Source organism: Lutra lutra, chromosome 11 (genome assembly GCF_902655055.1).
Source record: "Lutra lutra chromosome 11, mLutLut1.2, whole genome shotgun sequence".
Classification (NCBI taxonomy): Eukaryota; Metazoa; Chordata; class Mammalia; order Carnivora; family Mustelidae; genus Lutra; species Lutra lutra.
This window is the reverse complement of record NC_062288.1, coordinates 95,999,098-96,021,898: the sequence shown is the minus strand read 5'-3', so window position 1 is coordinate 96,021,898 and position 22,801 is coordinate 95,999,098. Positions and strand designations below refer to the sequence as shown.

The 22,801-nt window shown below is 38.8% G+C and overlaps 1 protein-coding gene across 1 annotated transcript in view; it reads right to left on the bottom strand.

Annotated features, from left to right (window-relative positions):
- Window positions 1-4,464: 4,464 nt before the first annotated feature.
- Window positions 4,465-22,801, bottom strand: part of WEE2 (WEE2 oocyte meiosis inhibiting kinase) — a 34,490-nt gene continuing 16,153 nt past the window's right edge. Inside the window, exons 5-12 of the mRNA XM_047694383.1 lie at window positions 21,352-21,524; window positions 19,605-19,726; window positions 13,848-13,994; window positions 13,070-13,177; window positions 12,653-12,738; window positions 11,543-11,713; window positions 9,750-9,892; window positions 4,465-5,917 (exon numbers count right to left, since the gene is read on the bottom strand). Coding sequence (XP_047550339.1) covers window positions 5,761-5,917; window positions 9,750-9,892; window positions 11,543-11,713; window positions 12,653-12,738; window positions 13,070-13,177; window positions 13,848-13,994; window positions 19,605-19,726; window positions 21,352-21,524 — 1,107 coding nt within the window. The 3' untranslated portion in view covers window positions 4,465-5,760. The remainder of the gene's footprint in view (window positions 5,918-9,749; window positions 9,893-11,542; window positions 11,714-12,652; window positions 12,739-13,069; window positions 13,178-13,847; window positions 13,995-19,604; window positions 19,727-21,351; window positions 21,525-22,801) is intronic.

Sequence of the window (22,801 nt, the reverse complement as noted above, 5' to 3'; positions counted from 1 at the left end):
TTTAAGTATTGCATTAAAGTGGCCTTGATCTTGATTGCCGTGTTTCTGGGCACCCCTTAAATTTTGCCCCATTCACCCTAATCTTGGCCCTGCTTAGCAAGAGGGTATTGGGGTCCCACAGGTTTCAGGATACAGGCCAGAGGCGGCCTCGCCAGGCCCCTCCTCTGCTGGTCTTTGTCCTGTCCAACATCTAGAAAAGGAGGGTACCCTCCAGCACATTCTAACAAGCACATCGCCTTCTCCAAACCCTACTTACAGGGCTTCATTGGCCCATTTTTGCCGTTAAAAGAGAAAAATACAAACTACTTAACGTGGTCTCCAGTGCACACTTTAACCTGCTCCTAAAAGCCTGGCTTTCTACTTGGTACATTCTAGACGCTTATCTCCCGTTTCACCCCTGCCTTCACCATGTTTAGCTCCTGAAACAGCGTGTTATACTGCCTTCAGCCCTTGCACAGGTATCAGTCATCCCACACCCCACCAGCTGTTATTACTGTCAGTGCCCTCCAGTGATTTCCTGTTTAAAAATCGCACTTCTAGGGGCTCACTCCGTTAAGCATCTGACTCTTGGTTTAGTTTCAGGTCGTAAGCTCAGTATCCTGAGATCCAGCCCCACCTCAAGCTCCACGCTCAGCCCAGAGTCTGCTGGAGACTCTCTCCATTTCTCCCTCCCTCCTCCTTAGCTCCCTCCCTCTAAAATAAACAAAATCTTTTTCAAAAATTATGTTTAAAAAAAATCTTCCTTCTACTTGAGCTGTTGACTCAGATGAAAAGCAAAATTCATCCTGTCCTCCAAAACCAATTTCCCCCTTTTAAGCTATTTGTTTAATGGTACCAATATTATCCCAGACTTGAACTTTGGAATCATCTTTAAAACTTCTCCCTCATCACCTACATCCATTTGTCCATATGCACTCGGCCCTAAAGTTACTTCATTATGCCACTGACCTCTCCCTCTTTCTATTTGCACATACTTCTGAGTGAGGAGTGTGGAAAGGATTGTTTAAAATAAAAAAGCAGGGGTGCTAGGGTGGCTCAGTTATTGAGTGTCTGCCTTCAGCTCAGGTCATGATCCCAGATGTGGGATGATCCCACATCTGGCTCCCTGGTTGGCAGAAGCCTGCTTCTCCTTCTCCCTCACCCTCTACTTGTGTTCCCTCTCTCACTGTGTCTCTGTTAAATAAATAAAATCTTTAAAAATAAATAAATAAATAAGCAGCAAGTACGCCAATTGAAAACATCCTTGGACAAACTCATAACTTAATAACACCTTAATCTAAATAAATAGCATCTTAAACTAATCTCAATTCTCAGACAAGAATTACTAATACACATGCTCCTTAGACTGTTGAAACAAATCACAAGTGCTACCTTACTTTTTCTTGACCAAAAAAAAATTAAAATATACAAAATACGTAAATGTATGTCATGGAAAAACGGAGTTGAAGCATTTTCTTATCACCTAGATCCTCCTTCCCCACAACAAATGCTCCAGCATCGCTTTGCTCACTGTTCTCAGCATCTGAAATGCCCTTTTCCATACTTTCAGAATTCTCTACTCAAAAGTCCTTACTTTTTTCTCCAATTTCACTTTCTTTACACACTCAGTTTATCTTGTATTATAATGTAGTTGACCATGAAGTTGCCTCATCTTCCCCATTGTCTGTGAGCTCTAGAGGACAGGGACCTTGTGAATTTGTGAATCAAAAATTATGCTCTAAAGCAAGGAGAGGCTTTAGAAGGGTTCAGGTCATAGGCTAGAACAAAAAAAAAAAAAAAAAAAAAAAAAAAGGAAGAACCCAGAAGGATACTCAAATAAGCCTGAAATTAGAAGACTAAAAACAACAAAGAATCAGGGACCTGGAAGAGTGGCTGAAATGTATTTTTGTAATAGAGCTGCCTCTCTCTTTCAAGAATCTCCAATTTGCATAACTGTAGACTCTGTAGTTCATCCATGGACCCAGAAAGGGCCTTCTCGATGATGAGAAGTAGTGACAGATAGCAATGTGACTTTATTCAGCTACCATTTCCCCTGGCAGTAGTGGAATCATTCAGGGCTTTCATCCTTTGCAAAGCTAGCTGAGAAAGCGAAGTGTCTATCATAGACACCCCAAGCCGGTTTTTTGTGCCAGTACCATGCTGTCTTGGTGATCACAGCTTTGTAGTAAAGCTTGAAATCAGGCAATGTGATGCCCCCAGTTTTTTTTCTTTTTCAACATTTCCTTAGCAATCCGGGGTCTCTTCTGGTTCCATACAAATTTTAGGATGGTTTGTTCCAGCTCTTTGAACAATGCTGGTGGAATTTTGATTGGAATGGCATTGAAAGTATAGATTGCTCCAAGTGGCATAGACATTTTAACAATGTTTATTCTTCCAATCCATGAGCATGGTCCATATATATAATGGAATATTACTGAGCCATCAGAAAGGATGAATACCCAACTTTTGCATCAACATGGATGGAACTGGAGGAGATTATACTGAGTGAAATAAGTCAAGCAGAGAAAGTCAATTATCATAGGGTTTCACTTACTTGTGGAACATAAGGAAGAGCATGGAGGACATTAGGAGAAGGAAGGGAAAAATGAAGGGAAGGCAATCAGAGGGGGAGATGAACCATAAGAGAGTTATAGAGGGATGTGTGGTGGGGGGATGGGTGAACCCTGTGATGGGTATTAAGGAAGACATGTATTGCATGGAACACTGGGTGTTATACACAAACAATGAATCATGGAACACTACATCAAAAACTAATGATGTACTGTATGGTGACTAACATAATAAAAAAATAGATGCCCAGAGACACAAAGTTATCTTTGGCCTTGCCTTTTTTCCCTTCTAAATTAGAAAAAATCTCACTTATAGGCATCAAGTGGTAGAGACCAGGGATGGCGGTGCTTTATCACAGATAGGAAGCTTTGGACAATTTTGTTGTGGTAGAAAAACATTTGTTAGAAATTTCAATCAGATTTTCACTTTGGTTCTAAATCAGTTTTTCTCAAGCCTCATAATAACAGTTGGAAAATTATAGCACTTACTATTTAAATGGATGACAGCATCTATTTTAAAGTGGCTCAAAAGCAATTTTAGCAGCACTTCATAGTTATTAGTTATTATGGCTACTTTTTGTTAAGTTTCTTTTTTATTTTTTTTAAAGATTTTTATTTATTTATTTATTTGACAGAGAGAGATCACAAGCAGATGGAGAGGCAGGCAGAGAGAGAGAGAGAGAGAGGGAAGCAGGCTCCCTGCTGAGCAGAGAGCCCGATGCAGGCCTCGATCCCAGGACCCTGAGATCATGACCTGAGCCGAAGGCAGCGGCTTAACCCACTGAGCCACCCAGGTGCCCTAAGTTTCTTTTTTAAATCAACCTGACAATTTTTATGTAATTCAGGACTAAAATTATGGTTCATACAGAGATTAAGAAAAAAATCTTAACCATTCAAGCTAAAATGGTGACCTTTATCTTTTAATGTTCATCTTTATACAGCTTTAGGTAATGGCATCTATAAACCAATACATATGTTAGAGCTTAGTAAAGCACAATAGCATTCCTTTAAGCCTCAAGATTATCTGTTGGCAACTTAATGTCTGTGTTTAAGATCCATCTATAGAAAAAGCAGCATATTTATATCCTAAAATATTTAAGTTCAACTTGTTTAATATTGTCAGTCCAGTGATATTAATATTTGACAGTTTGACATTGGATAACTAGTTCCTGGGTTATCCTGTGATCTCTGGGCAGAAATAGAACTTCAGACTGAGGATGGAGGCAAGGGGTCAACTTCAACTTCCAACTGACCTGGAAGGAATGAAGTCCCCAGCCCAGCAAAGACCCAGTCCCTCCTACACTCTATAGTGTCTATGCAGCTACCTGCTGGTTTAGTAACTGTGCTACTGTGGAGTCCCGCCACCAGAAAGAAAGGGAGAGAAAGCAGTAGTCTGGCACTCAGATGCCAACATGGGCTCTGAGAAGCAGGGTAGAGAAGAGGTCATAGACCTTAATAGTATCAGTTGTCAGCGCCTGAGAAGACAAATATAATCCAAGAATTCTGGCCTATACATTCATTGCAAATGCTTAATAACATAACTATTTCTAAATCACAGATTGTGGTTGACCTCATATGCTACTTCAAAAGATATGGCTGGGGTTGGGGAGGCAAGAGGTAAATCAACTCCATTTTAAAACCTTGAATAAAGACTAGCTCTTTAAAAATAGCAAGGATGGGATGCCTGGATGGCTCAGTTGGTTGAGCAGCTGCTTTCGGCTCGGGTCATGATCCCAGCGTCCTGGGATCGTCCCACATCGGGCTCCTTGTTCTGTGGGGAGCCTGCTTCTCCCTCTGCCTCTGCCTCCCACTCTGTCTTCCTGTGCTCGCTCTCGCTCTCTCTCTGACAAATAAATAAATAAAATCTTTTAAAAAAAATAGTTTTAAAAATGGCGAGGGACAACACAGAGCACTTTACCCCACTTACCTGCATGGGAAGAATTGCTACTCCAAGACAGAACAAAGAATGGTATGATGGTTTATTCAATTTAAAAACACTTCTTAATTTGCTTTTTTAAATGGAGGGTAAAGAAGAATATGAGGGAGCGAATAAGCCTACAAGCCATTAACGGGCTACCTTCATTAACATGGCACATCTAAGTTATCAAATGCTGTTATGACCAATATTATTTTATGTATTAGAGCCTGACCATTATTAGCTTTTAGGCCCACAAAGCTGAGCCTTACAGCCAAGACCTGGTACTACCAACCTACTGAATTTCCTCACGTATCTACTCATGAAATGGTTTCTAACAGAAATTTCTCACTCTTTGTTACATATCACAAAGAAGAGTACTTTACCCATATTTGGCTTTGGACAAGATAAAAAACCTTTATTTACAAATGTTCTATTCCCTTAAAATATATACAGAAGAAATAATTTGGATAAAAATATCATAAAATCACAGGAAACAAACCCAAATTCTGATAAAAATCAAGGAGAAATTGGTGACACCCACAAAATCAAAACCAGTCATAACAATTACAAGAGGGTCAGCGCAAATATTCTGAAGAACCACCACATTAAATTTTCCTTGAACTCCATTACCCAGTGTTTTGTTCCATAAGTTAATAGCCAGTTCAGAAATTATAAGTTATATATAGGCTATTTCTACCCACTTGACATAATGGTAAACTCATTTAATAAATATAATATCTGATAAAGGGATTGTCTTCACTTAAAGAATATAGTAGGAAAACCACTTGCTTAGAGTGGCTGAGAATTCTTTTAGGAATACCATCATTCACCCCAAGAAACATTATTGAAATACATGTACAGTTACCTCAACTCAAAACAAAATTATATTCCTTTCTATGTGCAGGGAGAGTCCCTATTCCTTGGTAGGCAATCAGCTACAGCAGCCTCCTAGTCCATGGGCTGTGCCTCGGGTGCTGCTTTCTCTTCTTTGAGTTCAGAGATACCTGCTTTCCCATTGTACATCAGTGAGTGTGAGAAGTAAACAAACAGTTGATAGGTAGCCTTAAGAATATAACAAGAGAAATGGCTGCCAGTGATTGTACCTGAGACCGTTGCTAATACGAGGCCTTAATAGCTTGACTATCCTGGTTGTCAATGCTAAATTAGGAGTAGTTTTTGAATTCTTTGGGCACTCGTTGCTTAATCTTCCCCTTTACAAGAGGAAGGCTGACATAGTCAATATCTCTTTCTGAAAGCTATAAGGCAAAAGAGGGGTTGGTGTGAACTGAGTTCTTATGGGGAAGACTTCCCCCAGCTGAAGCCTGAAGATTTTGCACTTTTTCCTCCCACCAGGCGTTTGGTGCTTCTTGATCCTGTGGGGGTCCCAGAGACCCCAGCATCACCATGCTCTTCCTGGGAAGACCAGGCCTGCTGAGCTTCTCTCAGTTCCCTGGCAATTAAAGGGGAAGAAATATATTACTTGATCCTAAATTAAAGAGGATATTTTTGATCTAAACTAACATAGATTTTTCTTTTTATTTCAGCATTTATAGAAATAAGCCTGAGCTATATACAGAATAGAAAATTAACTCCATGATTTTCTTTAAAAATGGCTGGCATATACATGCCATAACACATGGCAGATTAGGTTTCCTAAATCCTACTAAATGGGATTGGGGCATAAGGGATGTTTAAAATTTTTAAAAATAAAAGCCTGATAAAGATATCACTAAAGGACTACAGGCCAATACATCGAATGAATATAGATGCAGAAATTCTCGATGCTAGCAAATTGAATTCAACAATACATTTAAAAATCATTCACCACAATCATTCCCACAAGTGGGATTTATTCCTGGGTTGCAAGGGTGGTTCAGTATTCATAAACCAATGTTATATATCACATCAATAAGAGAAAGGATAAAAACCCATATAATCATTTCAATAGATGCGGAAAAAGCTTTTGACAAAGTACATTATCTGTTCATGATTTAAAAAAAAAAAAAACCTTTAAGTTTAGAGGAAACACACCTCCACATAATAAAGGCCATCTATGAAAATCCATAGCTAACATCATCCTTAATGGGGAAAAATAGAGCTTTTCCCCCTAAGATCAGGAACAAAACAAGGATGTCCACTCTCACCACTTTTACTTAACATAGTAGTGGAAGTCCTAGCCCACAGCAAGCAGACAAGAAAAAAATAAAAGGAATCCAAATCAGTAAGGAAGAGGTCACACTTTCACTATTTGCAGATGACATGATACCGTATATAGAAAACCCTAAACACTCCACAAAAAAACTGTTAAAACTGATCAACGAATTCAGTAAAGTTGCAGGATACGAAATCAATCTGTAGAAATCTGTTTCATTTCTATGTACCTATAATGAAGCAGCAGAAAGAGAAACAAAGGAATTGATCCCATTTATAATTACACCAAAAACTATAAGATACTTGGGAATAAACCTCACCAAAGAGGTGAAAGACCTGTACTCTGAAAACTGTAAAACACTGATGAAAGAAATTGAAGACATTACAAAGAAATGGAAAGACATTCCACACTCATGGATTGGAAGAACAAATATTGTTAAAATGTCTCTACCACCCAAAGAAATCTACATTTAATGCAATCCCTATCAAAATACAAATAGCATTTTTCACAGAAGTAGAACAAAGAATCCTAAGATTTGTAAGGAACCACAAAAGAGCCTGAATAGCCACAGCAATCTTGAAAAAGAAAAGAAAAGGTGGAGGCATCACAATTCCATACTTCAAGTTATACTACAAAGTTGTAGTAATTAAAACAGTATGGTACTGATGCAAAAATAGACACAGGGATCAGTGGAACAGAATGGAAAATCCAGAAATAAACCCACAGTTTTACAGTCTATTATTCTTCAACAAAGCAGGAAGAATATCCAATGGGGGAAAAGACAGTCTCTTCAACAAATGGTTCTGGGAAAAGTGGACAGCTACCTGCAAAAGAATGAAACTGGACCACTTTCTTATACCATACACAAAAATAAACTCAAAATGGATTAAAAACCTAAATTTGAGACCTGAAACCATAAAAATCCTAGAAGATAACACAGGTAGTAACTTCTTCAACATTGGCCATAGCAACTTCTTACTAAATATGTCTCCTGGGGCAAGGGAAACAAAAGCAAAATGAACTTTTGGGACCTCAGGATGAAAACCCTCTGCACAGTGAAGGAAATCATCAATGAAACTGAAAGGCAACCTATGGAATGGAGAAGATATTGGACAAATATCTTATAAAGGGTTAGTTTTCAAAATATATAAAGAACTAATACAACACAACCCCCCAAAAATAATCCAATTGAAAATTTGCAGAAGACATGTACAAACATTTCTCCAAAGATGACATCCAGATGGCAAATAGATGCGTGAAAACTTGGTCATCATCACTTATCAGGGAAATGAAAACTACAATGAGACTCACCTCACCCCTGAGTGGGAAAGAATGGAAAAATCAACAACACAAGGCACAACAGGTGTTAAAGAGGATGAGGAGAAAAAGGAACCTTCTTGCACTTTTGGTGGGAATGCAAATTAGTACAGCCACTGTGGGAAACAGTTGTGGAGGTTCCTCAAAAAGTTAAAGAGAGAACTACCTTATAATCCAGCAATTGGGTATTTACCCAAAGAATACAAGAACACTAATTCAAAGGGATACATGCACCCTAATGTTTATAGCAGCATTATCTGCAGTGACTAAATTATGGAACCAGCCCAAGTGTTCATCAATACGTGAATAGGTAAAGAAGACGTTATATACTAAAGATACAAATGAAGTCATCTGAAGGGGTACATGAACCCCAATGTTTATAGCAGCAATGTCCACAATAGCCAAACTATGGAAAGAGCCTAGATATCCATCAACAGATGAATGGATAAAGAAAATGTGATATATATATATATCCAATTATATATAATACAATATATAATTATATTATTTTATATATTTATATATTTAATTATATATAAATATATATATTTATTTAATATAATTATATATTATATCATATATAATTATAATTATATATAATACAATATTCCATTATGCCTATAATGGAATATTGTGCAGCCATCAAGAAAAAAAACCCTTGGTATTTGCAACAACATGGTTGGAACTAGAGGATATTATGCTAAGCGAAATAAGTCAATCAGAGAAAGACAATTATCATATGATCTCATGGATATGAAGAATTTGAGAAACAAGACAGAATCATAGGGGAAGAGAAGGAAAATGAAACAAGATTAAACCAGAGAGGGAGACAAACCATAGGAGACTCTTGATCTCAGGAAACAAACTGAGGTTGCTGGATGGGAGGGAGGTGGGAGGGATGGGATGGCTGGGCGATGGACACTGAAGAGGGTATGTGCTATGGTGAGTACTGTGAACTGTGTAAGACTGATGAATCACAGTCCTGTACCCCTGAAACAAATAATACATTATATGTTAATTTAGGGACACCTGGGTGGCTCAGTCGGTTAAGCCTCTGCCTTCTGCTCAGGTCATGATCTCAGGGTCCTGGGATCAAGCCCCAGATCGGGCTCTCTGCTCAGCAGGGAGCATGTGTCCCCCCTTCTCTCTGCCTGCCTCTCTACCTACTTGTGATCTCTGTCTGTCAAATAAATAAATAAAATCTTTTTAAAAATAAAATAAAACAAAAATAAAAATAAATAAATAAAGATGTGGTATATATATTTAATGGAATATTATTCAGCCATAAAAAAGAATGAAATCTTGCCATTTGGAAGGATATTGATGAAACTAGAGAGTCAGAGAAAGACAAATACCATATGATTTCACTTATAATGTGGAATTTAAGAAACAAAAAACGCAAAGGGGAAAAATAAGAAGACAAATCAAGAAACAGACTCTTGGGGCGCCTGGGTGGCTCAGTGGGTTAAGCCGCTGCCTTCGGCTCAGGTCATGATCCCAGGTCCTGGGTTCGAGCCCCACATTGGGCTTTCTGCTCAGCAGGGAGCCTGCTTCCTCCTCTCTCTCTGCCTGCCTCTCTGCCTACTTGTGATTTCTCTCTGTCAAATAAATAAATAAAATCTTTAAAAAAAAAAAAAAAAGAAAAAAGAAACAGACTCTTAACTATAAAGAACAACCTGATGGATTACCAGAAGGGAGGTGGGTAGGGGCACGTGTTAAATAAGTGACTTGATCTTGGGGTTGTGAGTTCAAGCCCCACATTGGGCCTAGGGCTTACTTTAAAAAAAGAAAAGAAAACAAACAAAAAAACTACCTTTCCAGTGTGGCTGTCTTGAACTTTTCCAAGTTAAGCTGCTGCTGGAGCTCTTCTGCTTTCCCAAGGGAGGGCCAGAGAACTCGACTTCTGGCCAGAGCTGCTGCAGAAGGTCTCTCCCTTGGGTCAGGGTGGATCATGCTCTGTTGATGTTTGACCAAAGCAAAAGATACAGAAATTTCACTGCTGGGAAAATCTCCCCACCCAAGTCAACTCCAACTCAGCTACTGCTGGTGACTTTTGTCAAACTCTGCTTTTAACTTTGCAGGGGAAGAAATAAATGAAAACTTAGCTCCACCAGGGATGGGATCATTATCTGTATGCAGTGACATCCGTCATCTATAACTTTGACTTATCTTTATCATATTTTAGAGCTAGCTGTGTGATTACCTAGTCTAATGCCTTAATTTTAAATGCGGCAAAACTGAGGTCCTGAAATCAAAATTGACTTGCCCATCTTATTAACAGGACCAAGGCTAAAACCCAAGTCAACCAACTCCTAGTTCCATTTGCTTTCTACTCCAACATGCTCCTTTCCACTTAAAACTAAGGGTACCCCCCCATGACAGCATTCCTACAACACTCATCTTCAGGTAGAAAGTGCCTTAATTTAGCAATATAAATGCAGTAAAAAGTAGCTAATTACCTACAGCAATTAGCAATGTCATAAAACGGAGAAAACACGGGACCTTCCATTTGAAGACCAATGTTCAGAACTGGCTCCACCATTCACTAAGTAGCTTGAGGAAGTGACTTAACTATGCTGAAACTCAGTTTCCCTTTCCTGATACTTGGGATAACAATATTCACCTTTCTGGAGCATTGCAAGATTTAAATGAACTGACATATATGTGTAACTAGTGCACTGGACCAGCACTGAAGTACTCAGTATGTATTAACTAAATCTAACAGTAATTTACACATAGAAATAAGTGATTAGGCTATGCATGAAAGTCTGCTGGGAGCAAGGGTTTACTTTATTCTTTCAGGAAAGCAGAAGCACAGAAGGACAAGTTTGCAACTAAATTTGAAGTTTTCAGGTGAACTATGAAACTCAAATTTAATCCCTAAGAGTAGATGTTTCTAAGGCGTTTGTAGGTGTCCTAACCAGTCTTGTTCCTTAAACCATGAAGTCTTACGTAGATATTTTGAATTCTTAATATAATTCTAAGCTTCTCAACAGTGTCATTTTCTTGCACCTCTGTTTCAACAGAAGCGCCTCCTTTCCTTGCCCCTACACATACTCAGATATCGCAGAATACAAGTAACACACAAATTTCTAAACTAACATTATGCCTTTTTCCAATAGTGCAGCTGATTGGTGGTATTGCCAGTTACCCATCTGTAAAATAGCTTATACTTTCTTCTATACACTCAGAATTCAAATCTCTTTCATAATATCACCATTACCGATGACAATAGTTAAAACCCTGAAACAAGAGCAAAAGACCAGGTTTGATTTTAGAGTTAATCAACTGTCAAAGATGAGGATACAAGTCCAGGAACTGCTCTGAGCCTTGGTTTCCTTAACTGCCCACATGTTGGGAAGGGAAAAGGAAAAAATGTAACAGGATTTTAAACTGGAACATAAAAGGTTCTATAATGTCCTCTAAGTTTCCTTGAGAAGCTTTCAGCCTGTCCTGTGGCTTTTCTGGGCTTCGAGGTCATGATTCCTTTTTCTTCTGTCATTGGCACCACCAGCATCTCCTTTTCCCCTTCCCCACCTCCTTGCCATTGTATTTCTTTAAAAAAAGACATTTTCTATCTTCTCTTCATCTCATAAGAGATACCACCTTGAGTAGATTGTAAAATTCTTCTGAGAGCTTCTGAGGAATGTTGGGAAGGTTCCCCTCACGAATATGATGCCATGCGGCGCCATTGGTGGGTAAGGACTCTGCTCCCGCAGCCACTGCAATTGTTAATCCCAAGGCAAATATGTCTGCTTTGGGAAGGTGCTGATAATCCTTCAAAACAGAAGAGAGGAAGGCCAGTTAGTTGGCCTAGTGAGAGGACAGTAAAGACAACTGGTAAGAGAGGTTGTTTTGAGTACGTATGAGCTTGGACAGTGGGCAAGGTCACATCTGCCATGGCTGGTAGAAGCTTTTAAGGCAGAGTCTTAGTACTGTTTTATTCTATCAGGCTCAAAGAGGCTTCAAGCACAGACTAGCTGGGCACAGATATCATCATCCTAGAGGGAGTTAAATCCTTCCTACCCTGACTCCACAGACATCCTAAAAGGTAGGCAATAAATGAAGGTCATTTCATCAGAGCTGATGGTACTACCAGAAGGATGATAGCATGATAAAGATGGGCTGAACCAATAAAGGATTCCTTTCTGCTAGAGAATCCATGAGTTTAGGAATTCTAAGAAATACTAGAAACAGTAAAGGACCTTTATAAAAAAAACAGCAAAAATATTGATTAATCCATGACAGAGCCAGCACTCCTCATGCTGTTTTGTTTTGTTTTGTTTTTTTAACTTTCTTATCTTTGGTCTCAATTCTGAATAGGAAAGTGGATAATATCAATTTAAATTATAAATATGAACTTTTGGGGCACATGGGTGGCTAGTTAACCATCTGACTCTTGATTTCAGCTCAGGTCATGATCTCAGGGTCATGAGATAAAGCCCTGCACTGGGCTCCGCACTCAGCACAGCGTCTGCTTGAGATTCTCCCTCCCCACCCTCTGTCCTTCCCCCTACTCATGCACTAGGGCTCTCTCTCTAAAATAAATACCATATGAAGAAAAAAAAAGAAGTGGTAGAGCGCTAAAAAAATAATAAATAAAATAAGATACAGTCTTTTTAAAAAACTATAAACATCTCTTGCACTGTGAACCTTCATTTGAGAATCAAAAAGTTCAATGGGTTATAAAATACCCTCTGTTTCCCTAATCTTTACCTCTTGTAAAATCTCATTAGCCAGGAAGCGACTATCTCCCTCCTCCACTTTTGGTTTGCTTATCGATGTCACATGACCCAAGTCACCTGAAAAGAGAAAGAAAAAAAAATAGAGCCCTTTAAAAGCATGTCTTTAAAACTAGAATAAATGGGGTCATTACTATAAATTTTATAAGATAATATACAGGTCAGAGCTTAAGGCACACTCACCAATTTTTTTTTTAATTTTATTTATTTATTTGAGAAAGAGGCGAGAATGAGAGAGATTGAGCATAAGAGGGGGAAGGTCAGAGGGAGAAGCAGACCCACTGCTGAGCAGGGAGCCGGATTCGGGACTCCATCCCTAGACTCCAGGATCATGACCTGAGTTGAAGGCTGTCATTCAACCAACTGAGCCACCCACGTGCCCCAAACTCACCGATTTTATACATCACATTGGCAGAGAGAAACCAGTCAGCTTCATTTTCAATCTCTTCTGGGACTACAGGAGAGTCACTTTGCATCTTATGACAAATGAAGATGTTACCTGAAACAAAAACAAACCAACAATCAAAAAATACTGAATTGACAAAGTCACGATTCCTTAGCTTTTTCACGCCAAAGATTCTTTTCTGTGTCTGTCATTTCAGCCACCCTCCTCTCTTCCTCTTCTGTATACATATAACAACACTATCTATGTTTCTTTTCTTCCATGGAATCTCTCACACTACTTCTGAACAGCTCACTAATTGAGAATACCTACTTGAAGGGAAACTGATCTCAGACACTCCTCCTCTGAAGAGGCTAGTAGCCTCAAAACAAAGAAATAAGCCCGAAAAACATGGTAATGTTTCCTTGAGTTTCACATTATTGAGTGCCAGAACCATTTCTGTTCACTTTAGTCAGTGCTGAATTACAAAGAGTGTATACAGCACTAGTTGTCAATACATTCAGGAGGTAGCCAAAATGTGATCGCTTAACTATGCAGTGAGTTAGAGACCTATTTTCATACTTTGGCTTCATTATCCGTGAAAGAGTCTTTTCTCTCTGTCCCCTAGTCCCAGAGGGGATAATGGACAAAGCTGTTTAAATTTTTTAGGGAAACAAATGAAAGAGATTTTGCCAGCTAACAGCATCTTTAACACTTGGTAGACACACAGGCACCAATTCTGACACGGGGAAGTCTGGCCAGAGGAGCAGAGCGGAGCCATACTGACTGGGTTTGATGTCCAGGTGCACCACACCAGAGTTGTGGATGTACTTAAGCCCAAGGGAAATCTGCAGAAGGATGTCCTTGAGTTTCCGCTCCTGGAAATGATTGCCAGACTTTGTGTTTTCAGATATAACAGTCTGCAAGCTCCCACCTAGGAAGGAACAACAGACAGCAGCCCCACAGAATGGAGAAAAACTATGAACCTCAATAGGTAAAAGTATAATAAACAGTCAAGAAATTTCTTGTGAATGAGTTCAGTCCAACAAGTCTAGATTATTCAGTTTCAGTGTAAAACAGAGTATCTGCCACTGCCTATACCACAGACACATTGGAGAAGAGTTACAGGACTTATTAATAAAAATAAAATGTCATACCTCAGGTATCCAATGTGGTTCTATTGCCTTGAGTATGCCTCAACTAACATTTTAAAAGTGTTATCTAATCATTTACCAGAAGCCCAATCAGGCCTGGGCAAATAGCTACTATTGACATTGATGATTAATTGAGTGTCAAGCTAGTAATTACAGGCTACTAGTAACTTTAATGTAATGGATTCTAAACTTAATTCCATTAAAATATATCACAAAATAAGAATATTTAATGACTGCTAACCCAAGGAAAATATAAACCTTCAATATACATCTAAGTCCTATCTGAGCCACAGTATTTGCACATCAGCTATGGATAGACTCTCGGTTTATCTTTTTTTTTTTTTTAAGATTTTATTTATTTATTTGACAGAGCGAGATCCTAAGTAGGCAGGAGGCAGGCAGAGAGAGAGAGAGGAGGAAGCAGGCTCCCCGCCAAGCAGAGAGCCTGATGCGGGGCTCGATCCCAGGACCCTGGGATCATGACCTGAGCCGAAAGCAGAGGCTTTAACCCACTGAGCCACCCAGGCGCCCCTCAGTTTATCTTTATCAGAGAAAAATAAGGCCTGGATTCCTCTGACCACCTGATCTTGTCTGCCCCTGTCCTAAGGAACTAGAATGCTTCTGAACTCTTTATTTCTTTAATTTGCATTCATTGTCAGCCTCTTCAGTCAAATTATAGAGCCCTGGGTCTCCCTGGCAGTTAGGGCTCCAGCCCTCAAGTATGTGTCCAGAATAATAGGATTGGAGATGGTAATGGTATTTTTTTTTTAGGAAATCCATTCCTTCAAGTATCCTCTGTAAAATTCAATATACAGATTGACCAGTCATGTTAAAAATAATTAAATTCAGAAAGGAGAAGAGTTTTAGCCCTTTTCAGAAACACAAAGAGGCCTAAAGTGAACGGTGTGCCTTTTTTTCTGGGAATCTTCTTACAAGGTATGTGTGGAAGAGGACATTAGATAGAAAGGAAGAGTGAATTGAAACAAAGTTACCTTGAATCTAAGTTTGCAGATGAAGCTGTGAGGTGTGGCGAGGAGAAGGAAACCTGCAGCTAAGGCCCCCATGTCGCCTGGAACTCCTCTCCCTACTAGGCTAGGTGCTCCTTCAAGACAGGGCCCTGTCTTATTCCTTCTCACTTTCTCAAGGTCTTGCACATAATCTATGTATTCTGATCTGAATGTCTATTCTCACAACAGAGGGAAAGGAAAGACTGGGACAGGGACCCTATAAAAGGTATGAAAAGAGAGAAACATCCTGGGGGTATGTAGGAATGCTTTAAGATGGTCTTTTAGGTAATAAGCAAAGATATATTGCCAGTTCCCTGAAGAGCTACAGGTATTAAGGTAACTAGATCAGTGCTAGCAGCACTTTTAATTACTTAGAAGCTCTGTAGGTAATATTAAAGGTAGCCAAGTAATAATTAACAACAGTAAAAGTTACTGAAAAGCATTTATGCAAAAATGTTAGAAGGTCTTTATTTTGCCACAACTAAAGCTGATTGTCTTCCTCTTATTGGAGAGCATTATTAACTGTTCTTTGCTAAAGAGTACTAAGGAAGTAGGTGTTCATAGAGCAATGCTGAATGAACTATAAGCTTCATCCCTACTAATCTCAGCTACACTGGAGCCTTAACTCCATACCCCAACGTACCACCTGGAGATGGTACTATAATTGCCATCATTATGCCCTAGGAGGAAACAACCAGCTCCTAGACCGCTCTTCTCAAACTATCTTTATGAGATTGCTGGCTGAATTCTTTCCTTTAGATAAAATGAAAGTGCTTTCCCTACTTGGCAGGGAAGGAAAAAAAAAGAAATTTAAAGACAAATCTATGTTTTTCCATCTGTTTATGAGGACTGACAGATAATAAAATAGCAAATGCCTACCAACAATGAAATGTAAACGGCAGAACAATAATTCAAACAGGATATTTTGTTCATACATGTGTATTCTCAAAATCTTGATTTTATGTTGCTATCTACAACACAACCATCTTTTTCTGCAAGTAAAGTAATTCCTTGTTTGGTAGGGGAAAAAAAAAAACCATAACCAGTATTCATGGTGTTCCACAGAGAATGCAGGCTTCTGGATGTCACATCACTAGAACAAATCCAAGAACCACCATCCTAGAGGAGCAGGCTCTATAAAACGTCAGTGACAGGGGTGCCTGGGTGGCTCAGTGGGTTAAGCCGCTGCCTTCGGCTCAGGTCATGATCCCAGGTCCTAGGTTCAAGCCCCACATCGGGCTTTCTGCTCAGCAGGGAGTCTGCTTCCTCCTCTCTCTCTGCCTGCCTCTCTGCCTACTTGTGATTTCTCTCTGTCAAATAAATAAATAAAATCTTTAAAAAAAAAATGTCAGTGACAGAAGTCATCACAAGAAAATACCGCTGTTAGGGAGAGGTTAACCATCCCATCCTGAGTCGTTTGGAATCCTGGCGGCTGCATAATTGATCTGCTTGCTGGAAGACATTCAGGTTTCAGAGGCTGACCCCAAGGTGACACATAGGAGATCTTGGCAAGGTTGACAGTGGAAGAAGGAACATTTGATCGGTTCAGGGCTCACAAGGCACAGTTGGGAAAATCAGGTAACTGCTGGCCTCTACTAATTATGATGTACATTATCTAAGTCATGCCATTTATAATCTGAATAGAACCATAACTATAAATGTTCTAGCCTGACTGCTAGAACAGGCTGGGGATACAAGGGTAAAGGTGGCAAGCAGGAGGAGGAAGAGAGGAGAAAGAGGGCGAGGGAAATGATGGAGGCGGGAAGCATTAGAAGGAATCGGGCACTGGTTACTCTGCCACCTTACAAATACTTGGACTTAACTCTCCTTGATTTAGAGCTGAAGGGCAAAGTCTCAAAGTTATGGATTATCCATAACTACAAATAAGACAACTAGAAGGGCACGCTTTATTTTCAATGATCAGTTCACATTTGAAAGCAATGTATGTGAATTACATTTTGATAAATCAGAGTTACATTTTAATGGGCAAGTATGCAGTGAGGTTAGCAGACCACCATGGCAAACAGACAATGATTCCTCATAAATCTCCAAAATCAACTGCCCAGAAACATCAAAAAGTCCTCTGTAGTCATCCCACACTTTACCTTGCTCATCTTATTTCCTATTATAGGGATCACCTCGGTCCTGTCAGTCTCCTATTTGTGGAGTCAGACCCATTCCCAAAACCATGCCCTTTGTCTGCATGTTGTTCCTCTAATGAACTCTTCCCTCTACTTCCTTAAACTCTGCTAATCTTTTGGCAAACCCTCTTTCAAGTCTTACCTCCTTGATGAGATTTTCTTGGGCTGCTCTAATAACAAGTATTGAGTTCTTATGATGTATCAGGTACTGGCACTGTGCTCGCCTTTGACATACATTTCTCAGACTACTCCCCTAAGTAAATATTACAATCTCTTTACTCAGTGGGACTGACATCCCAGATATCATACAACTAGTGTGCCACACCCAGGTCTGCCTAGGTGTGCCTCAGCCCAGGCCCATTCTGCCACACTGTGCTGCCCCTTACTCATATGCATCTTCTCTGAATGCTTTTTATCCATAGTTGTACTACCTGGCTTTAAAGCAAATCGTCTCTTGTGTATTCACTGGAACAGAGCAAGTAGAGGGAAGTGTCTGGAAGGACTTCTTGGCTCAATCTATGGTGTATCTCACCCTAGAACTTAATACAATGTCACACCTGTAGAAGGGATTCAAATGTTGAAAAGAATTAGAAGAGGATTTGTAATAGGAATAATCACTCCTCCTTATTCTTTTTAAAATTTGAAATCTTTACAATGCCCCAAATCAGATTAAATTAATTCTGTTTTGTTTGACTTTCTTGGCTAAGTTTGTTCTCCGATACTATCTTAGTTAGTAGTAAAAATCATGAAAATAAAACCAATGTTGGGGTGGGGAGGGAGAAGAATAGGGAATCTCAGGTTGTGATAAGAAGGAATTAGGAAGAGAAGATTAAGGAAAGTATCAACTTCTCTATCACAAGGAAAGGGTCCATTTTTTAATCTTAAAGAGACTATTAGAGAAAAAGGGATTTAGGTGAACTTGCTAGAGGAAAAAAATCCAACAAAGTTCACAGCTAATACTGCAAGGAAATCAGACCCTAACGAAACACCAAGTCGTTATTGTGCAGTATATGTGTGATGTTTTCTATGTTTCTAGCATTTCATAATATTATATACTTAACTTACTTGTATATATAATGATGAAGCTTTAACACTGACCGCTCTCCTCAAAAGTCAAGCCGCACATACATTCTCAGCGCTACCTGATGGTAACTAAAATTACTCCAAAACTGTACTATCAGAGAAACCTGAGGGTGGGTGTGCATGTATTTTTTTAGGGGGAGGAAGTTTGGGAGGGATGCTATTATCTGATCTTAATCGTGACCAGAATATGGATAGCTACTCCTAAAATGCCAGCAAGCTTCTATTTAATTTGGTAGCACTTTCCTATTTTACCAGGGAACATTTTGATGAGAAATATCTCTGCAAATAATCACATGTAACTGTACTGTTATGTCAACCCCTTAACCACAAATTCAAAATAGGTTAAAACAAAAGACTATTTTTTTTTAATTTAAGTAGCCCAGTAAAAGTTCTGCCAGTTTGTGTATGTATAGTCCTGAAGGAATATGCCTGAAGTCCTTGCATTTCATCCCCAGCACCCACCCCACGCGCATACTCTGGTGAGAACACTGAAGCTTGGGGTGCCTGGGTGACTCAGTCATTAAGCGTCTGCCTTTGGCTCAGGTCATGATCCCAGGGTCCCAGGATGGGACCTTGCTTAGCAGAGAGCCTGCTTCTCCCTCTTATACTCCCTGTGTTTGTGTTCCCTCTCTCACAGTCTCAGATAAATAAATAAAATCTAAAAAAAAAAAAAAAAAAACTAAACTAAACCAAACCTCAAAGGTAAGAAGCATCAAGATACATGAACTATGCCTCAATTTAGGAATCCACTTGAAAATTAATCAAAAGTTGGCTGTGTGAGTTTACCACTCCCTCCTTGAAAATGATAGGGACTGTGGTTTGCATCTTTTAGAATACCTAGCAAATATAAGAGGAAGATTTACCATTCAAACCATTAGAGCAAAATTTTTCTATATATTGAGTAAAATGTGAAGGGGTTTATAGTTTCTATGTGTCAGCCACACATCAGCTCTGAAAGATATACGACATAGCATAAAATGGAAATTCCTTTTCAACACAACTTGTGTCCCCAGCGCTCTGCTTCCAAGCAAAACTATAGTACAAATTTTTTAGGTATGACTCAGCTATGCCTAGCATAAACTATAAGGAGGAGGCAAAGATGTTTTTCCTGGATACAGATGTTCATCCCCTTCTCCATAGATACTATCTGTATACTTACCATTGCAGTATTCATTCTGAATGATCATGTGGTCATCTTCTGCCCATGCAGAGTAGTAACGTACCACATGCGGGTGGTGCCCAAGGACTGCATGAGCATAAACTTCATGCAAAGCCAAATTCCTAGAAGACAGACAAGCATCAAGAAAAATGAGTCAAGATAATATACATACAGATTTTTTTTTTTAAAGACAAGATTCTGGACTCTGGGGAACAAACTGAGAGTTACAGAAGCTTGGGAGAGGGGATGGGGTAACCAGGTGATAGGTATTAAGGAGGACATATGTTGTGATGAGCACTGGGTGTTATAAGCAACTAATGAATTGTTGAACACTCAAAAACTAATGATGTACTATATGTTGGCTAATTGAACATAATAAAAATATTGATAAAAAATAAAAGACAATATATGAGGCATTATTAACAGTGGCAGAACATTTACTGAGTACTCACTGCTTACTTAGTATTTTAATTCATTTAATTTTCATAACTACTCAGTAAGATATAGTGGCAAGGATGAAGGCTTTAGAAAAGCTGTAACTGGCCCAATGTCAAGCCAGTGGTAGTAGACCTAAGACAAGAACACTGATCATCCTGGTACCAAAATCCATGTTATTTTTTAATTGAATGTGGCATATGTAAAGAGGAGTATTAGGTTGTTAGTATCTCAGTGGCAGACATGCTTTGAGTTTTTATTTCACTGTATCACAATTAAAAAAAAAATTGGGGGGCGCCTGGGTGGCTCAGCGGTTTAAGCCGCTGCCTTCGGCTCAGGTCATGATCTCAGGGTCCTGGGATCGAGTCCCACATTGGGCTCTCTGCTCAGCAGGGAGCCTGCTTCCCTCCCTCTCTCTGCCTGCCTCTCTACTTGTGATCTATCTCTGTCAAATAAATAAATAAAATCTAAAAAAAAAAAAAAAAAAACTTTGATGGGCTTAATAAGGCCACTGTGGACTTGATAGTTGGATTTTGTAATGGATCCTCTATCTTCTCTGTGAAGGCTGGACAGTCATTAGAGTCAATATTACACTTAGCCAATATGACATGGTCATAGGGGCAGTCTTGGGGAGAGATCTTCATTATGGAACAGGAAATCCAACACATTAAAAAAAGTGAAATATAATACTCAGTGAATTTTGGTATAAAAATGAAGAATTCTGAGGTCCATAACTTCAGATTCAGCAAACTATTACATTCCTACAGTTAACGAAAAGCTTTGGCTGAGTCTAAAAATAATTATTTTCTTTGTAAAAGGAAGACTTGTGAACAATTAGCTCTGGGAATGAAAGTTAAATTTTGTTTATTTTTCCTCACTTGTAGTCTTTGAAACATTGAACTCATTATTGAATTCATGATTAATACAAAGTGGAGATAACCAGTGAGTTAACAGTAACTTCCTGCTTGGCAATATTTTTAATGAACTATCAGGCAGATCATTCCATATATCTATTCATTAAAGCAATAGCAGGAACACCAGTAGAAATAGCCTCAAGAACCATGCAAGAAAACAAACAAACAAAAACACTGTAACAGAATTGGATCCAAATAATTATGGTTTAGTTTAAGGAAATAACTTATCTTAAAATTTGGAAAACTCAGAAAGATTATGAATGTAAGACTACATACAATGGAAGGGATAGCAATGGGTATGTTTTTAATGACATCAGTACTATTATTTAAAATGTTTTGATGAGAAACAACTTTCCAAATCCAAGTTTGTACTTCTAGTACATGTCAAAGGCACTTACTCATTTGATAATCCTGCAAAAGGTTTTGTGGAACGTTTTATTGCATAAACACATCCATCCAGCCTCTTAATACACTTGTAGACTGTACCAAATTCCCCAACTCCAATTTTTTCTACCTCCAAGAATTCTTTTTCATAGCGGGAAGCCATGTTGGTTTCTCGTAGAACACACCTCTGAAATATTTTATTAAAATGTTAAAATAATTCTAACATATTGTGAGCAATAAATTTAAGGCATATTCCAAAATTTCTCAAAGTTTTCAAAAAGACTTTTGAGGCAAATCTGTTGGATTCTATGTCAGTAATTCATGGTACCAAGAACCTCCCTGGTTGCTGACTACCTTTTGTAATCCTCATAACCATCTATACAACTCTGTACTGGCATTTTTTCATATATTAAGTCTTTTTCCAGGTTATTTATTCTTTCTGGGATATGCTTATTCTCAATATGTTTTTAGGGAGAAAACACCTGCTCACAGCAACAGCTACTGTCCTCAGTTGAAGGAATGGCCAGGATCCAAGTAGAACATGTTAAGGAGAAAAAAAAAAAAAGACACTCCCTTTGACTCTTGTCTACCTACCTCACACTCTGGCTGCTGGTGTTTCCATCTCAAATTAAATGAATTTATTGTTCAATTTGCTTCCTCAAAAATTTTAGTACAGAGAACAAAATTGTCAAATTGATTATTTCAGCTTATGTGTTCAAGTACAGCAATCCTTCCACCTACTGGCTAACTAGCAATATCTCTCTTTTTCCAGCTAGTAGGTAGCCCTAGGCAAAAAAATAAAATAACTTTAAAAAAAATCACTGAACCCCTTTATTAGTTTTCTCTTCTAAAGTAAAGTGAGCGTCCTAGCAACTACTCCTTGGGGGACTTTTAAATTTCCAAGGGAAAAGGTGTTTGTGTGTGTTTGTGTGTGTGTAACTTAGCTCAATGCCAAGCACACAGTAAATTCTCAGAAAAATCATAGCTAAGATGATAAAAATCTCCATGAATTTATATGAATCTCAATCCAAACCACTTTATCTCCATGAAGTCATTCTTTCCCAATGTCCCTGTTAGCAAGAATTTTTCATGTAACTGGATTTTAAAGAATCCTGACTCTTACTAGCTCCTCATTTCAACAACTAATACCAACCAGTCTTCATTAGCAAGATCTAGAGTTTTCTTTGCCCTTAGACAATCTCAAGTTCTGTTTCTCCCATGTCTGGGGCTGTCATAGCTACAAGCCCTCTCTTCATCTCTTCTAATAATGAAAATTATTTTTGCAAAATGTTACCATAGAATAAGACACACCTAACTGTCTCCCCCAAGGAATCCAAACTTCTGCTCAGAAACCTAAAGGTCTTTTACCAGTTGCTCAGCCACTACCTTCCCATCCTCATCTCAGACAGTGAATAAGCCAGCTTACATCTACATTATTCCCCAACCTTAAGCCCTTCCCCTCCA